This window comes from Pseudoliparis swirei, chromosome 4 (genome assembly GCF_029220125.1).
Source record: "Pseudoliparis swirei isolate HS2019 ecotype Mariana Trench chromosome 4, NWPU_hadal_v1, whole genome shotgun sequence".
NCBI classification, from domain to species: domain Eukaryota; kingdom Metazoa; phylum Chordata; class Actinopteri; order Perciformes; family Liparidae; genus Pseudoliparis; species Pseudoliparis swirei.
This window is the reverse complement of record NC_079391.1, coordinates 5,655,324-5,679,204: the sequence shown is the minus strand read 5'-3', so window position 1 is coordinate 5,679,204 and position 23,881 is coordinate 5,655,324. Positions and strand designations below refer to the sequence as shown.

The window sequence follows — 23,881 nt, the reverse complement described above, 5'->3', positions numbered from 1 at the left end:
TCGGGTCAAAGGTCAAGGTCAAGAAAAGGTCAAAATCTTCTTTTTACTATAGCACGGTCAATTTTTATCCAATTGGCATGCAACTAATGACAAAATGTTCATAATTCAATGCCCAATCTTGTGATATGTGAAGGTATGCGCTCTACTGAGTGCCCGTTCTAGTTGTAAGTATATTAGCATGCAGACGCTAGCAATGAGCTCAAAGCAACTGATTAATCCTTCCGGTAGCTCCCATGTGATCCCTTTCCCCGCATTGGTTTTATTGTCCTATATAAACTGAGTTATGATGATGATTTACCGATGAGCTTGGTGTGTTATTGCACAGTTATTGCATGTTCTATTAAAACACAATATTAGACCAGGTGCTTTTTTTTTCAATTTCCTTTTTCACCGCCTCACTCGACCACAGACCACACATCCATCACCACATGAGCCCCTGGCCCTCAGCTGGACTTCATCTTGAGATCTAATAATGATGCGAGGACGTTTTGCAGCGTTCTGAACATTTCCTGATGCGCATTGGCTCGTTGCGCCACAGTGGACTCGCGATGGGTAACTGAAGACTATTTTTCCTGTCCAGCCTCGATGGATCTTTGCTTTCCTGCTTTTTAATTCAGAGCAATCGCTGCAATTGTTCCGGTATTTTTTCTAGTTTTTCCTTTTATCTGGGCTTGTGGCAAAAGTTTTTAGCTTTAAAACTGAAAACATGTAGCAGGTCGAACTCTGGAAGGCCTGATATTAGGCATATTATTGCCTTCGCATTGAAAATGTCGGAAGGTTATGTTTTGATCGCCATTTATTTATTTATTTGTATGCGTGTTATTCGCAAAACTCAAGAAGTATTGAACCGAATCGCATGCAATTTGGTGGGATGATTGTTTATTATCCGGGGACCAGTTGATTAGATTTTGGGATTGATCGGGTCAAAGGTCAAGGTCAATGGTCATGAACAGGTCAAAATGTTCTTGAATCGCATGAAATTTGATGGGATGATTGGTTATTATCCGGGGACCATTTGATTAGATTTTGGGATCAATCGGGTCAAAGGTCAAGGTCATGGAAAGGTCAAAATCTTTTTTTTACCATAGCACGACACATTTTTGTCCAATTGGCATGCAACTAATGCCAACATGTTCATAATTCAATGCCCAATCTTGTGATATGCGAAGGTATGCGCTCTACCGAGTGCCCGTTCTAGTTGCTTGCTGTTTCAATCCTCTCATGGACACACTCACACGCACAGTGAACATGACACACACGCTCTTCTCTTCTGTTTAGTGACTTGTTCCCTCTCTTTTTGTTCTTGTTGTTCTTTTTGGAGTCAGTTTTTTCTCTGTTTTTAGTTTCTTGGCTTGTGCATATATTTAACGAAATACAAATGTGGAATACGAGAACATGGCGCGTTCCTTAGCTCGTGCTGTGCCTTGTTGTTAGCGTAGCACGCACGATGCAAAGGTGAGAGGGGAGGGGCCAACGGAGGGGAGTGTCATTCAAATGAGGCAGGGCAAAGGGAACACAGGTCTGTGAGGTTTAGCTGAAAATAGACAGACGGACCAGGTCTTGGACCAATACTTCAATCATAATATTTGCTTTGGACGAGCTTAAGAATGGCGTGAAAGTGCGAGAGACCAAGTGATTATCCCTTAACATTGTTGGATGTTGCACTCACTTCCTGTTTTATCCGTGTGCCTGCAGGTCCACCATCCTTCAGCAGCAGTTCAACCGCGTGGGCCGGGTGGAGCACGGCTCGGTGGCGCTGCCGGGCGTCATCCGCTCCGGCTCCATCGGCACCGAGTCGCTCAGCATGGGCACCATGCCGTCGGCCCAGCAGCAGATCACGATGGGCCAGATGCACCGGGGACACATGCCGCCTCTCGTAAGAACAGCACACCCGTCTCTCAGTATGACGTTGGTGTCTGTTTCATTCACAGATTAAGTCCCTTTTAAAAAATAAAAAAAAAGGTTTTTACCTTCGCATTGAAAATGCGTAAGGTTATGTTTTGATCGCCATTTATTTATTGATTGATTTATTTGTTTGTATGCGTGTTACTCGCATAACTCAAAAAGTATTCAACCGAATCGCATGACATTTGGTGGGATGATTGGTTATTATCCGGGGACCATTTGTTTAGATTTTGGGATCAATCGGGTCAAAGGTCAAGGTCAAGGTCATGAAAAGGTCAAAATCTTCTTTTTACCATAGCACGGTCAATTTTTATCCAATTGGCATGCAACTAATGCCAAAATGTTCATAATTCAATGCCCAATCTTGTGATATGCGAAGGTATGCGCTCTATCGAGGGCCCGTTCTAGTTTTAGTTTAGTTTAGTTTAGTTTTAGGTTAGTTTATTCGATAAGCAAAATATACAAAAATCAAAATTCAACAAAAGAAGAAAGTGGCTGACCGAAAGGGTCGAGGCTGAAGCTATCAAGCTTATAAGTGCCCTAACCTATGATTTCACGAAAAAACTTATTTCAGAGAGCCATATACATATACCTATATATATACATGTACATACATATATATACATATTCAAACACACACATATATATACATATACACACACACACATACACACACATAAATACACACACATACATATTTACATAAAACAATAAACAAAACAAAAAACTTGTCCCCATTAACCGTTACTTATGATGCTTCATCAATGCTGTTACGTATGTACTTCCCCAGAGTCATGTCTTTACATTTTTTCTTGAATATCACCAGCTTTTTACTTTCTTTGATGTCATCAGTTAAAATATTCCACTCTTTGTGTCAGGTTTGTTTATGCCACTCAAACAGGTGCATCAACTAGACTCACGAGGGGGGGAATCATCTTCCCTCGGCACGGCTTCTTGAAAAAATCCCTGCCGGCTGCATTCTGCGAGAAATGAACCCGTTGTGTGTGTGTGTGTGTGTGTGTGTAGAGTTCAGCACAGCAGGCTCTGATGGGAACCATCAACACCAGTATGCAAGCTGTGCAGAAAGCCCAGATTGACCTCGGGGAGGTCGAGAACCTGCCGCCATTGGGACAAGACATGGTACACCTCCATTGCTCTATACATGTCGCCGTGGTAATGTACCACTTTAAATGCATGTTTTCAGGGGAACGGCCAGAACACTAAAGCATAGGGATGAATAATAATTCTGTCTGCGCGCCGGCAGCAATGTATTGCATGCAAATTGTTGACTTTTCGTGCGGTGTCCCTCCGTCTGCGGGCCCAGGCGTCCAAGGTGTGGATCCAGAACAAGATGGACGAGTCGAAGCACGAGATCCACTCGCAGGTCGACGCCATCACGGCAGGAACGGCGTCGGTTGTCAACCTCACCGCTGGTCAGTGGCATTGTATATCCGTGCATATATTCTGGGATTTCTATTAGAGGTCTTTTTTTTATTTTTAGGAATGCTTAATGAAACCAGCGAAAGTGTTAATTTGTTAGTTTTTATTTTTGACTGACAATCAATTACCCCTCCCCGCTTTAGGATTAATTTGACCCCATTCAATGTTTAATGGCAACAAACAATCATAAAGTGCCTCACACTTAAACTTGGAAAACAATATTAATTCTAATAATTTTCTGGAGGTTTTAATTGCTGGCGTCAAATTGAACCCAAAGGGTAAAATATGTTAGTAAATATAAAGGTAACAGGAGGGTGAAACATTGATTCGGGTCAAAATGACCCTAAGGCAACACAAGGGTTAAGACAGCGCCAACAGTTTTACAAGTACATTTTTCGGGGTGCTATTTTCTTCAAAGTTCAAATTATCTGGCCAATTAGTGACTTTTCCCTCCGTCTGGTGTTCATTAAAATGTGTGTGGACCCTGTATATATTCTAATAGGTCCCCCTTCATATCCTGCTGTGGTTGTGGCTTAATAGGGCTGGAGGGAAGCTATCTATTGACTCTGTGCCAGTCTGATACATTCCAGGTTGGAATTGATGTGCAGTGGTTGTTTCTTTTAATTTCATCTGTGCTTCAGAGTGATTCTCTCCCTTTTCCTGCATATTTCCCGCATAACGGATTCACGTGTTTATGCCGTCTCTAATCTCAGTTAAAGATATTGTGTCACTAGGTTTGGCATTAGTTGAGGAAGGGTCAGTTTGTGTTTGGACAAACTTAGTTTAATCCACTTCTCCAGGATTCTTTAAATGGCTCTTTTTTAAGAATCCGTCCCATCTTCCCGTGTATCAGGCGATCCGACCGACACGGACTACACCGCCGTGGGCTGCGCCATCACCACCATCTCCTCCAACCTGACGGAGATGTCAAAGGGCGTGAAGCTGCTGGCCGCCCTGATGGAGGACGACGTGGGCGGAGGCAATAACCTGATGAGGGCCGCCAGGACGCTCGCGGGGGCCGTGTCCGACCTGCTGATAGCCGTGGAGCCGGCTTCTGGAGAGGTGAGCAGAGGAACCACGAGATCATAATGTCTTTTCAAAAACATTGTCAGTACTTTTTTACACCATACAGTCGGCGATTTAGTAATGTGTACGTGTTACCATGTGGTCTGTTTGTCTTTTGCTTCTGAAATCAGCCGTGAAGGATTTTCTGTCTCTTCCAAACTGGCAAATACAGTGTGAAGGACAGAGTGGGAGATATGAGTGGAGACATTTAAATGTGAAAAAGAAGAAGAACATTCTGGAGGCCAAATCCAATGGAGAAGGACCCCCTCCCCCTTCTCCTTTTGATTTGGCCTCAATCATTTTTTTTCTTTTTTGTCCTGATCAAATCTTTTATTACTTTTCGAGATATGCACATGCAAAAGAAAAGATGTACACACTGTACGTATACAAAGGTACTCAGAAAAAAACATAAAAAATAAACAATATATATATATATATATAAATACGGGTAGACATGCAAAAACATGCACATATATTCACATATATATGCACATACCTGCATACCCTAATACATACACACACATAAATACTGTTAATTTACCCCTCTTCTTCTGTTGGCGACGTCCACCCCCCTCATACATCTCCAGATATTATACAAGGGAATGTATTATATTATAATACAAATATATACAGTGGGTACGGAAAGTATTCAGACCCCTTTAAAATGTCCACCCATTGTTTCATTGCAGCCATTTGCCAAAATGAAAACAGTTCAACTGAGCAAAGGGTCTGAATACTTATGACCGTGTGATATTTCAGTTTTTCTTTTTTAATAAATTTGCAAACATTTCTACATTTCAGTTTTTTTCAGTCAAGATGGGGTTCTGAGTGAACATTAATGAGAAATAAAATATACTTTTTTGATTGTATCAAATGGCTGCAATGAAACAAAGAGTGAAAAATGTAAAGGGCTCTGAATACTTTCCGTACCCACTGTATATTGTTGAATTTTGGCCGTGGATCACGACAAGATGATCCTTGATCTTTGACACCAATCTATACACTGATGGAGAGGGCCGACGGAAATAGACAGACGCTGCAGAACAATGTGCGAAAGTGAAGTCTTTCACAACGGTGTTCCTTTAAATAATAGATTTTTATATTTAAAAAAAAATCTAAATTGATAATCTAAAAAGATTTTTTTTTCTCCATGTAGCGTCTCTCGTCTGAGACGAGGCAGCGTCTGTCCTGCTCCTAAACTACGCCTAACCGGATTATCTTCCTCTGCTGCTGGCCGGCTGCGGCTAATTGAATTGTTGAGGTCTTAATAAAGACCTCAGACTGAGGCGTTCCTTTATGGAGACGGAACATGCTTAATGTGAGCCTCCATCTACTTGATCTGCAGGGCCGTAATGTTCTCCACGAGATCTATTCAGGGTTTATTTGTTGTTTTGTTGTGGGCGTATCATTCACAAGTTAATGTACTGTACAGTTGTTGTCGGCTAATCTGCTTAATGCACTTGTGTATTAAGCATACACGTAGCCGGAAAGATAACTTGAAGCCTGTAGGATGGTTAGACGGAGAGATGTGGGCTAAATGATGCAATATGATATATTTACCTTCGCATTGAAAATGCGGAAGGTAATGTTTTGATCGCCGTGTATTTGTATGCGTGCGTGCGTGTTATTCGCATAAGTCAAAAAGTATTAAACCGAAACACATGAAATTTGGTGGGATGATTGGTTATTATCCGGGGGCCATTTGATTATATTTTGGGATTGATCGGGTCCAAGGTCAAGGTCATGAAAAGGTTAAAATCGTCTTTTTACCATAGCGCGGTCAATTTTTATCCAATTGCCATGCAACTAATGCCAACATGTTCATAATTCAATGCTCAATCTTGTGATAGATATGCGAAGGTATGCGCTCTGCCGAGTGCCCATTCTAGTTATTTGTGTTTTTAATAGCCAACAACGTGTTTAGCAATGTGCAGAGTGCACAACTCAAATGGCATCCATGTTGTTTTTGTGAAACCATCACATGCTACCACGGAGGATATCTCAAAAAGCAAGATGATGCAGCTTCCAACCAGGCGTCCAAATGCAGTTTCACATCCTGATGGTTTTGTGTGCGTGTGTGTGTATTTTGTGTGTGTGTGTGCAGCCAAGACAGACTGTGTTGACAGCAGCAGGCAGCATCGGCCAGGCCAGCGGAGACCTCCTGCGCCAGATCGGAGAGAGCGAGACGGACGAGAGGTTCCAGGTAACGCTGCAGCACCCGGTCCATTTATCATCATCATCATCATCATCCCGATACTCTGTGTAATAATCAAGGAAAGCTCAGTCCTCAGTTAATCAAAAACGCATTGCAACCAGGGGAATGTGGAGGCAACGAGCGTGGACTTCATCCAGCTACCAAGCGTTTGTCTTTCATGCAACTCATACTTGGCTGAACCCTGATTGTTATTGTAAGACACTGTGCTGAAGGTTGCACATCTAGAACTAATCTTGCATCATCCTGCCTGACACGCAGATAATGTGGTAATGATGAGTTGTTCATATACACGTCAATATATAAGACGATCTGATCTAATAAATACAAAACAAACGCATGTTAACAATTAAGAAGGTTGGAAGTTAGATGTCCTATTCCTGCTCTCTTTTACCACAGTTACGCAACAGACACAATCCTATGACACAAAGTCATGAGGAATCATTTTGTAAGAATGAGATAAACATTTTTAGGACATATTTTTTTAGTTTGTGTGTTTTGTTGTTGTTTGTTTTCTGTTCGTCTTCGCCCCCACCTCTTTTGTTGTAGGACGTCCTGATGAATCTGGCCAAGGCGGTGGCCAACGCGGCGGCCATGTTGGTGCTGAAGGCCAAGAACGTTGCCCAGGTGGCCGAGGACGGCGTGCTCCAGAACCGGGTCATCGCCGCCGCCACCCAGTGCGCCCTGTCCACCTCCCAGCTGGTGGCGTGCGCCAAGGTACAAGAAAACAAGTTGGACTCGTTGAAAATAAAAGGACTGTCTTTATATATCGGTATCGGTATGACTAAAAAGTGAATTCTGTATGCAAAAGCTTTGGTGATGTCATGTTTTTCTTTATGCGATTCTTGTGCGGTTGGATTCGCAATAACTCACCATTTGCTTTATTATCTTTTCTCATGAGTAAACTGTGCAGTGCGGTTTGCTAAATAATAATATAATCTAATTAAACTGAAATAAAGTCCAATTTATCTGAATATAAAAAAGTTTAATATATCAGGAAGCACCAAGGCACCAATACATAAGCTGCATTGCATTTGAACATCTTAAATTGGACAACCCACGTGGGTCTCGTTGATTTAACGAGACCCACGTGGTAACGAGAGTGTTAAAAGTTGTGTTCACTAAACAAATCCTCAGGAACGTTTTCGTGAAAATATCTGCTCAATAATTTACACTTTTTTTTTTCTTCCTATCCCGTTGCTACTTCTGCTGTTTTCCGTGAAATATTATGCAATGATGTAAAGACCGTAGCAGTGGGTTTCCCATTTATAATTCATTTGCATTAGGGGAGTAGGATGGAGATGGGCCATTTAAACTGAGACTGTGTGTCTCATTCATATTCTTTCCTGCTTCTCTTCTCCGTCATTCTCGTTGCAGGTGGTGAGTCCCACCATCAGCTCACCGGTCTGCCAGGAGCAGTTAATCGAAGCCGGAAAGCTGGTGGATCGCTCGGTGGAAAGCTGCGTCCAGGCCTGCCTCTCGGCAACGGAGGATGGCGAGCTCCTCAAACAGGTCGGCTTGACCGGCGGTGCGCTGAACGCCATCCGTGGAGCACTCTGTGTTTAGTCTCAAACGCAAGTTTGACCCAGAAAGTACTAATTAGCAACAAATAAGTTGACTAGTTTCTTGTTTTTCCCCATTTTAAATAATAAATATATATATACTACCCGTCAAAAGTTTTGGGACACCTCAATTTCTCTAAAGGAATTATAAACCTACCCTTTTAAGGGTTATAATGGTCTGTCGGTCTTCCTTTGTGAATTACCTTTTTCCCCCATTATAAGAGAAATATATGACTTCCTGCAGTACACTAGTGTCTACATAAAGCTTCAGAAGGTGTAGTAACAGTCTGTTCCCACTCTGCTTTGATACAGACAGTAATCAACTAAAGTTAAGACACCTGGAGGAATCGTTAGCATCAACTGTCACGGCTTCAGCAGCTGCACGTCGTTAACCCTTAATTACTTGTTCCCTGAAAAAGGCCTTTGTGTATAACTCTGAAATGTACATTATTTTTCACTTTTTGGTCACCTAAACCTTTTTGTTTACCCTTTATACCATTTCAGGTTATTCACTGGATTTGAACTGCTTAAATTTCCATAAAAACTGAAAAATGGTGGAAGTGTTCTCACACTTTTGACCCATAGTGTATATTTAGGTTATTTAGTTTTTGTACTAACACCCAGCTTCAGAAGAAGGGACTAATGCAGCGTAGGAGACCCAGCACTAATGATGATCTCCTGTGTTGCAGGTGAGCGCGGCCGCCAGCGTGGTGAGTCAGTCTCTGGGAGATCTCCTGCAGCACGTCCGCCAGTACACGTCGAGGGGAGAGCCCATCGGGCGCTACGACCAGGCCACGGACACCATCATGACCGTCACCGAGAGCATCTTCAGCTCCATGGGAGACGCAGGTGAGTCCAAGAGAAGGAATCGATAGATGATTATGGTTAATGCTATAAAATACAAGAAAAGGGCTGTATATATACAAAATAAGCGACTTCGGGTGTCTTGAGAAGCGCTATAAAAAATAAATCATAATTCTTATTGTTATTATTTAAAAATATATATATTTTAAATATATATATATATAATTTTTATATTTCTTTTATATATATATATTTTATATAAATATATATTACAAAATATATATATATTTTTTTGTTTTTGTTTCAAAAGGCCAGAGCTACGCAGTTTAATTAAAATATATCTGTATTAACATGCTTTAATTTTTCATTTGTATAACTCATCCATGAATCCTCTTCTCTCACCTCTTTCTCATCCCCCTCTCTCCTCTCTTTCTTCCTCTGTCTCCTCTCGTCTCAGGAGAGATGGTGCGTCAGGCTCGCGTCTTGGCTCAGGCCACCTCGGACCTGGTGAACGCCATGAGGTCCGACGCCGAGGCCGAGGTGGACGTCGACAACGCTAAAAAGTTGCTGGCAGCCGCCAAATTACTGGCGGACGCCACGGCGAGGATGGTGGAGGCGGCAAAGGTGTGTGTGTGTGTGTCATGTCATATCATATTTATGAGGTTTCTTTCTTCCCAGACTGCTGAAGGACTCATCTTCATCAATCCAAACTAGTCTGTTATCTTTCTACATCGGTCTCATTTTCTTTCTGCACAACCACACTCTGATTTAAAAACTCTCCACTTAACCATGAAAATGAAATGACGCCCTCCAGCTCACACTTCAGCTAGCCGTTGCCGTGGTAACTGATTGATTGAGCTTGTGCAGTTTAGTTTTTGGACTGTATCTTACACGACTTGTTTTTTTTAAAGCCCGTGTCGGCACTAATGTTCGACACTTATTGTAGACATGGTGTGGCTTTTTGAAGGATAGTTTCCCATTTTTATTTTTATTTTAGTGGATATCTTCTGGAAACTTTTTTAATAATTATGCAAATTGGCTGGTACATTTAAATAGTATCAGTAGTTGCCAACAGGCAGCCGCTCACTAGCATCTAACACGCACAGTGATTTACGCAAAGTCAAATATTGAAAAAACATTTTCCACCAATAAAATTACTAGAAATTACATCAGAAACAAAAAATATCTATATTTTACTTATGTGCCTTATTCATAGTGATACGTGTGTCTCTGGTGACTCGTGTTAACATCTGTGGTTTTAAACATTACTGTAATATTTTCACTAACACACACACACACACTCAATGAACAGCGGCTGTGTGTCCGACTGCAGGAGATATTGGGCTCCACTGAACCCAGTTACTTTCCACCGCTGGTTTCACACAAAAAGAGATGGGGAAAGAGATGCTCGCTAATGTCAATAAACGGCATCTTGTGACATTTTAGCCGTCGACAAAGAAGTGATGAACACGAGCTGCAGTGATTTCGATCCGCGCCGTTGTTCAAAGGTCTTTCCACCCTGATTGGATATTCCAGGAGGACCTAGATGCGCTGATGGCAGTTGCTCACCTGACGTGGTGCATTCACTGACACGTGTGTGTTTGTGTTGCCAGGGCGCGGCGGCATACCCGGAGAACGAAGACCAGCAGCAGAGACTGCGGGAGGCGGCGGAGGGCCTGCGCGTGGCCACCAACGCCGCGGCTCAGAACGCCATCAAGAAGAAGCTCATCAACAGGCTGGAGGTCAGCGGTGCCGGATTAACCCGTCACGTCATTTCATCCCGAGAGGAAACGTCTCCTTCAGGATGAGGAAATCTGAAATGAGATATTACGTTGACGCCGAGATTAATCATACATGTTGGCGTTTTCAAAATCAACAAATATTAAGATAACACATCACCACATAATTGTAAGACTGGAGACTTCTCTTGGCTCGGAGTTTATCGCGTTGATTTCAGTCTCTTGCCAGTGAATGTCGGTGTTTTTTCAACCGTTTTAGATTTGTTGTTACGCTTTTTAAGTGGTCCTGAAGGAGGAGAAAGACGAATCATTGAAATGGATCCAAAGGGGCTCGTTGGCCTCGCAGCTCCATTTCTCTTCAAACTAAGATATTAACCCTTGTGTTGCCTTCGGGTCATTTTGACCCGATTCAATATTTAACCCTCCTGTCGCCTTCGGGTCAATTTGACCCGATTCAATGTTTAATGTCGGTGTTCTTTCGGGAGTCAACAAACAAACATAAAGTACCTCACACTTAAACTTGGAAAACAATATTAATTCTAATAATTTTCTGGAGATTTTAATAGCTGGGGTCATATTGACCTCAAGGGTAAAATATGTTAGTAAATATAAAGGTAACAGGAGGGTTAAACATTGAATCGGGTCATATTGACCCGAAGGCGACAGGAGGGTGAAACATTGAATCGGGTCAAATTGACCCGAAGGCAACACAAGGGTTAAACTCATTAATAGAGTTTATTGAGTGTTGAACAAGTTCCTTGTCCTTTTTATAGTTTGTTACAATGTGCAGCTGTATGCGCATTTCACTTCATCATTATTAGTTGTCGTAATATTATGATTTTTATTAACTACAATAATGCATTAGTTTTGTATTTACCTCAAATTCGGCTGTATTGATACATATATGCGGTACAATATGCTGTTTAGTAATGTTTTAATGCATCTAACATTGACATATGAGATGCTATCAGCTCATCATCTTGTGAAGATACATTTTTAAAATGTATTTCAAGAATGCTATATCGGAACAGTCCGTCTTTACTCCACGAACCTCGGCAGGAGAATCTTTGAACATTCAGATTGGAAAGCAGGAAATGGGACCTTGGAGGTCTTTTTTTTTCTAATCGGGCGCTTGAGGACAGACCGACGCAGACATGGACGTAGAGCCGCCGTCTCACCGCACTGTACGTGTGTATTTCTTATTGTGTATCTCTCAGAACGCCGCTAAGCAAGCTGCGGCGGCGGCCACCCAGACCATCGCCGCCGCTCAGAACGCCGCCGCCTCCAACAAGAACACTGCTGCCCACCAGCAGCTGGTGCAGAGCTGCAAGGTGAGCGCCAACGCCGACTGTCGGGCGTATTTACACTTTGGTTTATTACGTTTTTATCCCTCCTTTCGTGAAATATTTATATCTATTTGCCAATTGGCCGAATCAGCTGTTTAACGCCATTTATATCGTGTGCCTTCAAATCGCTCGCGCGATGATCGACGGTTTAAAAAGGGGGGGATTTTTATACAGAGTCTACATTCTTGTATGTATTTAAACCTGTTTTATGTGCGACGTTGTGTGTAGGCGGTGGCAGACCACATCCCACAGCTGGTCCAGGGGGTGCGTGGCAGTCAGGCCAAACCGGAGGACCTCAGTGCACAGCTAGCACTCATCATCGCCAGCCAGAACTTCTTACAGGTGCACACACACACACACACACACACACACACACACACACACACAGTATGTCATGCATGTTTCTCTGATCTGTTGGAGGGGAGAGAAAATATAAATAGGGTTTCCGTCATTGAAAATAGGCCAGTAACGAAGCTGCAGTGATCTGGTGGGATTATATTATGGTGCACTTTTAGAGCTGATGGATGAGGGTGGAGTCTCCACACACACACCAATGCATAATTAAGTCTCGGCCCCTTACTGTTGTACATTTTTTTTGTTTTCTAGGAAGTTCCTTAATGCTCCTTAGGGAAAATATAATTAAATAAATATAATTGTTTTCCTCCTCCTTTTCTTTTTCCACCCCGCAGCCCGGCAGTAAGATGGTGACCTCAACCAAGTCGGCGGTTCCCACGGTGACGGACCAGGCCGCAGCCATGCAACTGGGCCAATGTGCCAAGAACCTGGCCACCTGCCTGGCCGAGCTGAGGACGTCTGTGCAGAAGGTAGGGACACCCGGACACAGGGAGGAAGTGGCATACAGGAAGCCACTGAACCGTACATGCAACAAAAAAAAAACGTGTTTCACGCTTAAAATCATGCGCAAAAAATATTGTCAAACAGTAATTTCATGTATTCATCATGCTTAGTCAACATCAGATCAGTTCACCTGTGAAAGTAGTTTTATGCATTTTCCTCAAGTTCTCTTTTACATTTTTTTTTTAGTTTCAGCTACAACATCTGGAGACTTTCTGCTGTCTGACACGTGCAATAAAAAAGAACAATATCCCGTGTGACTGTGAGTGACGGCACACCTCCTTTTTATTGTTTTAGGCCCATGAAGCCTGCGGCCCCATGGAGATCGACTCGGCGCTCACGGCCATCCAGACCCTGAGGAGTGAGCTGCAGGACGCCATGCTGGCTGCCGGCAACGCGCAGCTGAAACCACTGCCAGGAGAGTCGGTACGTTATGTGAGATCGACTCCAAAAAATAATGCGTCAGTTGCATTCAGTTAAAATCCAGTTGCACAAAATATATCGTCTTGAAGCGGGCCCGATGGGGCTTCACAGCCTCACATTTAGTGAGTTCCAGATGAAGCTGACGTCTTGTTTCCCTGCTCTAGTTGGAGAAGTGTGCTCAGGATCTGGGCAGCACCTCCAAGTCGGTGGGGTCCTACATGGCTCAGCTGCTCACCTGTGCTGCACAAGGAAATGAACACTACACAGGTTGGTGCTGCTGACACACGGACTTCTTCAAAAAATGCTTTGAGCAGAGCTCGCGTCTTTACTGCTATTCTTATTTATTTATTTGTTGCATAATTTTTTTTATTGAAAGTCGGCATCAATTAGACATGTACAGATGTCCTTCAGGCATTTGACATTTCATGGCACCGGTCGAGGAGGTGGAGTAGCAGCCATCTTTGAATCGAGCCTATTAATTAATCCTAAACCAAAATTAAACTACACCTCATTTGAAAGCCTTGTTCTTAGTCTTTCACATCCAACCTGGAAAACACTACAGCCAATTCGATTTGTGATTCTGTACCGGCCACCAGGTCCATATTCAGAGTTTATATCTGAATTCTCAGAATTTATATCAAGTTTGGTTCTTAAAACCGATAAAGTTATTATTGTTGGAGATTTTAATATCCATGTGGATGTTGATAATGATTGCCTTAGTGCTGCATTCATCTCCTTGTTGGACTCGATTGGCTTCTGTCAGAGAGTACAGAAACCCACTCACAGCTTTGGCCACACGCTTGATCTTGTTCTTACTTATGGCGTTGACATTGAGCATTTGAACGACTTCCCACAGAATCCTCTTCTGTCAGACCACAACCTCATAACTTTTGAATTTATACTACCGGAGTGTACTCGTTAGTCAAAAGTTTCTACACCAGATGTCTAACTGACAGTGCTGTAGCTAAATTTAAAGAAGCGATTCCTTCTGTATTTGATTCGATACCACGCCTCAATATAACAGAGGACTCCTGGTCTAACTTTAGTCCGTCCCAGATTGATCATCTTGTTGACAGTGCCATAGGCTCTCTGAGAATGACACTGACTCGATAGCCCTCTGAAGAAGAAGACAGTGAGGAAGAGGAGGTTTGCTCCTGGTATAACCCTCAGACCCGCAAACTGAAGCAACGTCATTAAAGCTTGAACGCATATGGCGTCAACTAATCTCAAGAATCCCGCTTAGTTTGGCGAGATAGTCTTAAAACATATAAGAAGGCCCTCCGTAATGCCAGAGCAGCCTATTACTCATCAATAATAGAAAAATAAAACAACCCCAGGTTTCTCTTCAGCACTGTAGCCAGGCTGACAGAGAGTCACAGCTCTGTGGAGCCGAGCATTCCTATAAACCTTAGTGGTAATGACTTTATGAACTTCTTTAATGAAAAGATTTTAACTATTAGGACAAGATTAATAATCTCTTGCCCATAACCAGTGCCAATCTGTTCTCAAGTGGAATGGCCTTGGAAACCGCTGTATGCCCTGGTGTATATTTGAGGATTTTCTCCTATCAACCGTGACCAATTATTTTCAACGGTTTCTACTTGAACACGCCTACCTGTCTCTTGGACCCCATCCCGACGAGGCTGCTTAAAGACGTTTTGCCTTTAATTGGCGGCTCTCTATTAGATATTATCAATGTGTCTCTGCTAACAGGCCACGATCACACTCCTTCAAGGTGGCTGTTATTAAACCTCTCCTGAAGAAGCCCACTCTGGATCCAGAGGTATTGGCTAACTACAGACCGATCTCTAACCTCCCTTCCTCTCCAAGATCCTTGAGAAAGTGGTCGCAAATCAGTTGTGCGACTTTCTACATCATAATAGTTTATTTGAGAAATTTCAATCAGGATTTAGAAAACACCACAGCACCGAGACGGCACTGGTGAAAATTACAAATGACCTCTTAATGGCAGCAGATAAAGGACTCCTCTGTCCTGGTCTTGTTAGACCTTAGTGCTGCATTCGACACCATTGACCATGACATCCTGTTACAGAGACTGGAGCAGTCGATTGGCATTTCAGGCACGGCACTAATTTGGTTTAAATCCTATTTATCAGATCGATCTCAGTTTGTATTTGTAAACGATGACGCCTCGATAACCACCAACGTTAATCACGGAGTTCCACAAGGTTCTGTGCTTGGACCAATTTTATTTACCTTATACATGCTTCCTTTGGGCAATATTATCAGGAAACACTCCATGAACTTTCATTGTTATGCAGATGACACTCAACTATATTTATCGATAAAACCAGAGGAGAGCAACCAACTCTGTGAAATTCAAGCATGTCTTAAAGACATAAAACATGGATGACCTGCAACTTCTTGATGTTAAACTCAGACAAAACCAAGTAATTTTAATCGCCCTGAGCACCTCAGAGATCAATTATCTGGTGATGTGGATTCTGTAGACGGCATTGCCCTGGCATCCAACACCACTGTAAAGAATCTTGGCGTTATCTTTGATCGACTTGTCCTTTAACTCCCACGTAAAGCAAATCTCAAGGACTGCATTCTTTCATCTACGTAATATTTCAAAAATCAGGCACATCTTGTCTCAAAAGATGCAGAAAATTGGTTCACGTTCGTCACTTTCGAGACTGGATTACTGCAACTCCTTATTAGCAGGCTGCTCTAATAAATCTCTTAGGTCCCTCCAGTTGATCCAGAATGCTGCAGCTCGTGTTCTCACTAAAACTAAGAAAAGAGATCACATCACTCCTGCACTAGCTGCTCTGCACTGGCTCCCAGTAAAATCAAGAATCACTTTTAAAATTCTTCTTAACCTACAAAGCCTTGATTGGTGATGCTCCATCATATCTTAAGGAGCTTGTCGCATATTATTGCCCCACTAGAGAGCCACGCCACTAGAGCGCCACTAAAATGCGGGACTACTTGTAGTTCCTAGAGTCTTAAAAGTAGAATGGGAGCCAGAGCCTTTAGTTATCAAGCTCCTCTTTATGGAACCAGCTTCCAATTTCAGTCCGGGAGGCAGACACAGTCACCTCGTTTAAGAGTAGACTTAAGACCTTCCTCTTGACAGAGTTTATAGTTAGGGCTGAATCAGGTTTGCCCTGGTCCAGCCCCTTGATATGCTGCTATAGGCTTATAGCTGCCGGGGACGTTTTAGGATGCACTGAGTACCTATCTCCTCTTTTTCTCTCCTTAAGGATGAATTTTCATCTCTCAATCACACGTTACTAACTCTGCTTTCTCCCGGAAGTCCTTTTGACTTTACGTCTCATGGGGTCATCGGACCCTATGAGACGGCATAGATCCCATCTGCCTGATGGATCGTCTGGGTCGTGGAATTCCTGCTCATGACTACGCCACTGTCCTGTTGAGACTCCTCCTCCCCACCGCCATCTGCCTGATGGATCGTGGAGGTCTCCATCGTGGAATATGCCTACTATGAACTATTCATACACTCTGTCATATTCATTGAATGTATTTTAACTCTAAATCTGTCCTTCTGTACACATTACATCTATTGCATCTGTCCATCCTAGGAGAGGGATCCTCCTCTGTTGCTCTCCTCCAGGTTTCTTCTCTTTCCCCTGAAGGGTTATTTGGGAGTTTTTCCTGGTCCGATGTGAGGTTTTGGGGCAGGGATGTCTATGTGTACAGATTGTAAAGCACTCCGAGACAAATTTGTAATTTGTGAAATTGGGCTATACAAATAAACTGAATTGAATTGAATGTGCAGATTTTTAGATCACGCTCATTTGAGTTATTTACATATTTAACCCTCCTGTTACCTTTACATTTACTAACATATTTTACCCTCGGGGTCAATTTGACCCCAGCAATTAAAAGCTCCAGAAAATTATTAGAATTAATATTGTTTCCCAAGTTTAAGTGTGAGGTACTTTATGTTTGTTTGTTGACTACCTAAATAGCCCTTTAAATATATAAAAAAGTTGATATTTCTTATATGTTTGACACAGTGAAAAACAGCCTGGGGTCAGATTTAGACAGTTACCTAATACGCAGCGTCCAAAGTCTTTTCAGGTTTTCTCTAAATAGGCTGCTTTGTGTGGAGCAGTAGAGCAAGGCCCTTTTTTAACACCCTAATCTGTAGCTATGGTTCTTCTCAGTTGTAAAAAGAAATGTCAAGGACCTTTCATTCCCTTTTTATAGTGTCCTTGGTTGAATTACAATATTATTTTCTTAAGAACCTGAGGAAAAAATGCTCATATTTCTCATATGTCTGGTCAGGGGAAATACTGTCAATGCAAACAGGATGTCAGTCTTTAGGATTTCAAAATGAGTAGATGGTACTGACATCATCTCGTCATAAAATGATGTACCACTTGTGATTCTGTGTGTGTGTGTGTGTGTGTGTAGGCATAGCAGCCAGGGAGACGGCTCAGGCCCTGAGGACGCTGGCCCAGGCGGCCCGCGGCGTCGCCTCCTCCACCACGGACCCCAGAGCCGCCGCCGCCATGCTGGACTCGGCTCGCGACGTGATGGAGGGCTCGGCGCTTCTCATTCACGAGGCCAAGCAGGCGCTCGTTTCCCCCGGAGACGCCGAGAGTCAGCAGAGGCTGGCGCAGGTGAGATGTGTTTTTTTGTGTTTTTTTTTTTAGATCGCTCGAGGGAAACAGAGTCCATTCTTCATGTCGATCCTTTTTAGCACCACGTGTGTCTCTTGTGGCTGCAGATGAAGAGTCCTTCATCTTTCTGTCAGACTGTAGCACCTTGAAAACAACAGCATCAAATATCACTGCATCGACTATTGTGCAGAATCCTGCACGTTTTGGTTTTTTAAGTCTGTTTTTTGTTGTTCTTTACCATTTTCTTTCTCCTTTCCCTCTGAATTGTATTCTTAAATGCCTGTCTTGTTAATTTGTAAAAACTAAATAAATTAATATATAAAAATTTAAACCAAAAAAAATACACTCACGACTTTGCAACCACCGAGTCGCTTTTAATTGAGCTGTAATTCTTCACTTATGTTTTACTGTTGTATAGTTCTTGGATGAGTCTGAATTTTGACTGAAAGAGAGTTTAATAGTGTTGAATAATTCATTGAACTCATTATATTTTACATGAATTACCAAAATCTGTTTATTTGTAAGATATTCATTAATGCATCCATGTAAACTTGAAAGTAAATTCATCTTTTTTTTGCCCAATCCATTATGCTCACTTATTTTCGGCTAAATATTGTCTTGTGGGTTAAATCTGAGCCAGGTGATTCTCTTTTGGAATACATGAAAGTGAACACCTGTCAAATATAGCAATTTAGTAAACCTGGTCTTGTGCTCTTCATATTATTTCCCCAAAGTTATGTTTCAAAATGATAAAGTAGAGAAAAACACAAGTGAGGCCATTCAAACTTGAAAAAATACTTAAATTGAGTACAACTTTTTTTTAATCTTAAAATGCAATAAGAGATAACGTTAAGAAGCCTGGACTGCTCTTATATTGTATTTTTCTTTGCTTCACTAAGATCCCTTTTATGTTGTCATATGCCCAGTTTGAGAATTGTTGCACATCCAAAGAACACATCTGCATGCACATTGGTTGATATTCATAAAAGAAAAAAAGGTGCGCGGTGATATCAATGAATCAGCTGTGTGTATCGATAAGGCGCTCTAACCCAGTCCGCTGTTCTGTGTGTTCCAGGTGGCCAAGGCCGTGTCGCACTCCCTGAACAACTGCGTCAACTGTCTGCCTGGACAGAAGGACGTGGACATGGCTCTCAAGAGCATCGGGGAGGCCAGCAAGAAGCTGCTGATCGACTCTGTGAGTTTCCTCCCTGACTCACCAGAACTCTGCCAGCAGCAAAAAAGACCCTTAATTTAATTTGAATTCTGTTTATTTTATATAACCCAATGTCACAAATCCCAAATTTGCCTCAGAGGGCTTTACAATCTGTACACATACGACATCCCTGACCTTTGACCTCACATCAGGAAAAAAAGAAATAGAAAAAAACTTTCACAGGGAAGAAAGGGAAGAACCCTTCAGGAGAGCAACAGAGGAGGACCGCTCTCCAGGATGGACAGAAGAATATATGTCATGTGACCAGAAGGAATCATTACAGAGTTACATAAACACATTAAATGAATATGACAGAATGTATGAATAATTAGCCACTATCCAGACCTCCACAATCCATGAAACAGAAGGAGGAAGAGGGAGGGTGGGGGGGCGTATCAGCAGGGCCATGGCAGGAGGCATGAGGCGCAGCCAGGTCTAATGGACCCTATGAGACGTGAAGTCACAAAGACTCCTTGAGGAGTGGATGAAGATTAATGAGACATTCACACAGTCGCTCATATATGTGTTTTAAATGTTATTTCACTGCTTTTTTTGGTGTTATTTTTCTTTTATCGTGATCCCCTTCTCTGCGTCCTGCCGTTCAGATGCCCTCGGCTTCCAAGTCCTTCCAGGAGGCCCAGACCGGGCTGAACCAGACGGCGGCGGAACTGAACCAGTCGGCGGGCGAGGTGGTCCACGCCTCCAGAGGCTCCAGCAGCCAGCTGGCCGCGGCCTCCGGGAAGTTCAGCGAAGACTTCGATGAGTTCCTGGACGCCGGTATCGAGATGGCCGGCCACACTCAGGTCTGTCTTGCGGGTTGTTACCTTCGCATTGAAAATTATTGTATTGAACTGAATCGCATGAAATTTGGTGGGATGATTGGTTTTATCCGGGGACCATTTGATTAGATTTTGGATCGATCGGGTAAAGGTCATGGTCAAGGTCATGAAAGGTCAAATATATGTACATATATATTTTGTTTTTTTACTTTGTATACTTCTATCTTTCATCCCTGTTTCTTATATTTTGTGTTTTGTTTTTATTCTTGTGTGTTATCTATCTATCTATCTTCTTTACCATATTGGCATGCAACTAACGCCAAAATGTCCATAATTCAATGCCCAATCTTGTGATATGTGCCCTCTAGTTGTTGTTGTTTTTTTGACCTTTTTCAAATGCAACCAATTAAATTCTATTTGATGTGTTATTTCAGAAAAAGGACGACCAGGTGCAGGTAATCGGGAACCTGAAGAACATCTCCATGGCTTCTAGCAAGCTGCTGCTGGCAGCGAAATGTCTGTCTGTCGACCCCGCGGCTGCGAATGCCAAACACCTGCTGGCTGCTGCTGCAAGGTAGCACAACGAGCCACATGCACACCTACACACTGTTTATTGAATGCTTTTATCTCATATTCTTCTTAAAAGTGCAATTTAAATTGTTATAATGCAGCCTGATCGGAAAAATTCCCTCCTGTATAGGGAATATTTATTTTAAATATTGAACTACTTCAGCTTGCACACAAACTCACAGGCACACAGAGGCATACAATCACAGGCGTCGTTATAAACCCACAAAACACCTCCCAGTAAATGAGCTCACAGATGTGAAATTCGGCACACTCTCAAATACTTTCAGTCTATGTTCGTTTTCATTGTTGTTGTTGTGCGTGTCCGTTTGTTTCAGAGCGGTGACTGACAGCATCAACCAGCTGATCACGCTGTGCACGCAGCAGGCTCCTGGACAGAACGAGTGTGACAACGCTCTCAGAGAGCTGGAGGTAAAACACGACTTTTTCAACCGTGTCGTCAAACGGGGGCCAATCAGAGGCCCCATGGTGAGTTTAGTTTACTTATCTCCTCATGTGGCGTTCATCTCCCCAGGCGGTCAGAGGAATGCTGGACAACCCCAACGAGCCCGTCAGCGACCTCTCCTACTTCGACTGCATCGAGAGCATCATGGAGAACTCCAAGGTAAGGCCTCCAGGGGAAACGGCCGACGGATCAGAGACCTCGGCAGTCTGCACAAACGGAGCTGAGCATCCTCAACATTCCTCCCTGGGTCCGATGTCCTGTCATCCTTTTATTTGTTCCGTCCAGGTCCTGGGAGAGTCCATGGCGGGTATTTCTCAGAACTGCAAGACCGGAGATGTGCCGGCATTCGGAGACTGTGTGGGATCCGCCTCCAAAGCCCTGTGTGGCCTCACTGAAGCTGCGGGACAGGTACAGACTCAAATGGCCTTTTTTTAGTTTGGAAGTGGCAATGCTGGTTCATGCTGGTTCATGCTGGTTCATGCTGCTGATGGGATGCTTCTTTTCTTCCACAGGCCTCCTACCTGGTGGGTGTGTCTGATCCCAACAGTCAGGCAGGGCACCAGGGGTTGGTTGACCCCATCCAGTTTGCAAAAGCCAACCAGGCAATCCAGATGGCCTGTCAGAATCTCGTAGACCCAGGCAGTAGTCCTTCTCAGGTACATGCACTGAACAATGTTCTCTTTATAACAAGTATCCAACAGTCAGTCTGATCTACATTAAAGCAGGACTAGGTGTTGGCAGTATGGTCAGATGGGTGTCTTTGTGTTCCTGCAGAGATTCATCACATAATGATTTAAACATAAAAAGTATGTGTGTTATAATTGTGTCTTTGTTCAGAGTACATGCAGATTTTTGGTGTTGAACGTAAATTTCCCTTAATTATTTCCTAATTTCTGACATTTACGACTCATCTTTGGAGATGTTGCACCTAAATGAAACACATTGTATGCAAATACCTGCTACAGAAGTGTCTAACGGTGTGCCCAGACTGCAGGTCTGAAAGTCCAATATTTACTTCATTATCACATTTTATTTAGAGGCTAGCAGTTTTTTTTACCCCCTAAAGCATTTTCACATAGGTCACTTTCCAGCTCGCCAGTCTATAACAGAACTTTAGGGGAGCTCCTTGCTAACTCAGCTAATTTAACACCTTGTTGTTCATTACGCTGCAGGTGCTCTCTGCAGCCACCATTGTCGCCAAGCACACCTCGGCTCTGTGCAACGCCTGCCGCCTGGCCTCCTCCAGGACCACCAACCCGGTTGCCAAGAGGCACTTTGTCCAGTCTGCCAAGGAGGTGGCCAACAGCACCGCCAACCTGGTCAAAACCATCAAGGTACAATCTATCTTCCAGTCTGTCTTAACTTTTTTTCTCTTCTGCCTTTTTTAATTTTTTGGACTTTGGTTTATTTGATAAGCCCATTAATAAAACATGTTTTTTAAATTTAGACATTAAAAAAATACATTTGTTCTTCTTTTCTATTTCTTTTCCCCCCCTTTTTTTCTTTAAATATGTTCTTTTCTATTTATTTTTCCCTCTTTTTATCTTTGGTTTATTTGATAAAGGACATTGCACATTAATAAAAACATGTTTTTATTTTATTTTATTTATTTTATTTATTTTATTTATTTTATTTATTTTATTTAATACGGGACAGTAGACATTAAAAATAACTTTTAAAATTATTTTTTCTTTAAATATGTTCTTTTCTATTTCTTTTTTTTATTCCTTTTTTCCCTCCCATTTTCCTGTTAAAATATTTGTTTTTCTTTTTTTACTTTGGTTCATTTGATAAGGGACAGTGCACATTAATAAAAGCATTTCTGTAAATGTGCGCATCATCCTTCAGGAGACTCTTAGACTCTTCTCTGTCCCCTAATTGGCTCACCAGGGTATAGCTATGGATTTAGTTTTGACTGTAACACCTTGTTGTGATTGATGTGGGAGGATTTTAGTGGATTCTGAAACATTTGGGATTCTTATTTCTTCCTCGCAAATAATTCATATCAAAACGGCAACGACTGGTTTTAATTCTTGCCTTTCTTTTTGGTTCGACAACTTCCTCACATGTGTTTCATGCACCTCTCCCCCCGCCCAGGCTCTGGATGGGGATTTCTCAGACGAGAACAGGAGCAAGTGTCGCGTGGCCACGGCTCCGCTCATCCAGGCGGTGGAAAACCTGACGACGTTTGCTTCCAACCCGGAGTTTGCCAGCGTCCCAGCTCAAATCAGTCGAGAGGTACGCCCACACGATCACGTGTTGTTAGTATTCATGCACGGCTATTACATGTGTTATTAGAATAATAGTTTTATATTAGTTTGAATTTGAGAGCCTCTTTGTTGCATGTCTTGTTAGTATTTGACAATGTCTAAGTCTCCTGAATGAGGATACTCACGATTCTCACTATTAATTGTTGAAAAGCGTAAATATTGTATAAATATTGTATGAACATTGTATGTAATCTTATGTTTTTTATGTTTGTTTTGTGACTATCTGCCTCTCAAGACTGAAGATGAAATATAAACTCTTGGCTATAACTCTGGCACATTTACAGAATTTTTTTTATTACACTGTCTCTTATCAAATAAACCAATATATATATATATATATTTAAAAAACAGGATATTATAATAAATGCATTCTCGCTGAAGTTTTATTTGTTTTTTCTTTAGGGCTTTGCAGCGCAGGAGCCCATCCACCAATCGGCACGCTCCATGCTGGACAGCTCCACCTGCCTGCTCAAGACCGCACGCTCATTGGTCATCAACCCCAAAGACCCGCCCACCTGGTCCATCCTGGCCGGTCACTCTCGCACCGTGTCTGACTCCATCAAGAGTCTCATCACAGCCATCCGGTGAGTGAGCACAAAAATAACGAAACACTCGGACG

At 42.5% G+C, this 23,881-nt stretch overlaps 1 protein-coding gene across 1 annotated transcript in view; it reads left to right on the top strand.

The window, feature by feature from the left end:
* Positions 1-23,881, top strand: part of tln2a (talin 2a) — a 107,238-nt gene that overhangs the window by 57,376 nt on the left and 25,981 nt on the right. The window contains exons 14-39 of the mRNA XM_056412213.1: positions 1,696-1,876; positions 2,932-3,045; positions 3,230-3,338; positions 4,199-4,407; positions 6,515-6,613; positions 7,172-7,339; positions 8,000-8,134; positions 8,874-9,033; positions 9,446-9,612; positions 10,602-10,730; positions 11,945-12,058; positions 12,302-12,415; positions 12,763-12,897; positions 13,226-13,354; positions 13,516-13,618; positions 17,759-17,967; positions 19,043-19,162; positions 19,786-19,983; positions 20,394-20,533; positions 20,865-20,958; positions 21,062-21,151; positions 21,278-21,400; positions 21,505-21,648; positions 22,165-22,326; positions 23,090-23,230; positions 23,665-23,846. Of these exons, the coding sequence (XP_056268188.1) occupies positions 1,696-1,876; positions 2,932-3,045; positions 3,230-3,338; positions 4,199-4,407; positions 6,515-6,613; positions 7,172-7,339; positions 8,000-8,134; positions 8,874-9,033; positions 9,446-9,612; positions 10,602-10,730; positions 11,945-12,058; positions 12,302-12,415; positions 12,763-12,897; positions 13,226-13,354; positions 13,516-13,618; positions 17,759-17,967; positions 19,043-19,162; positions 19,786-19,983; positions 20,394-20,533; positions 20,865-20,958; positions 21,062-21,151; positions 21,278-21,400; positions 21,505-21,648; positions 22,165-22,326; positions 23,090-23,230; positions 23,665-23,846 (3,669 nt within the window). The remainder of the gene's footprint in view (positions 1-1,695; positions 1,877-2,931; positions 3,046-3,229; positions 3,339-4,198; positions 4,408-6,514; positions 6,614-7,171; positions 7,340-7,999; positions 8,135-8,873; positions 9,034-9,445; positions 9,613-10,601; positions 10,731-11,944; positions 12,059-12,301; positions 12,416-12,762; positions 12,898-13,225; positions 13,355-13,515; positions 13,619-17,758; positions 17,968-19,042; positions 19,163-19,785; positions 19,984-20,393; positions 20,534-20,864; positions 20,959-21,061; positions 21,152-21,277; positions 21,401-21,504; positions 21,649-22,164; positions 22,327-23,089; positions 23,231-23,664; positions 23,847-23,881) is intronic.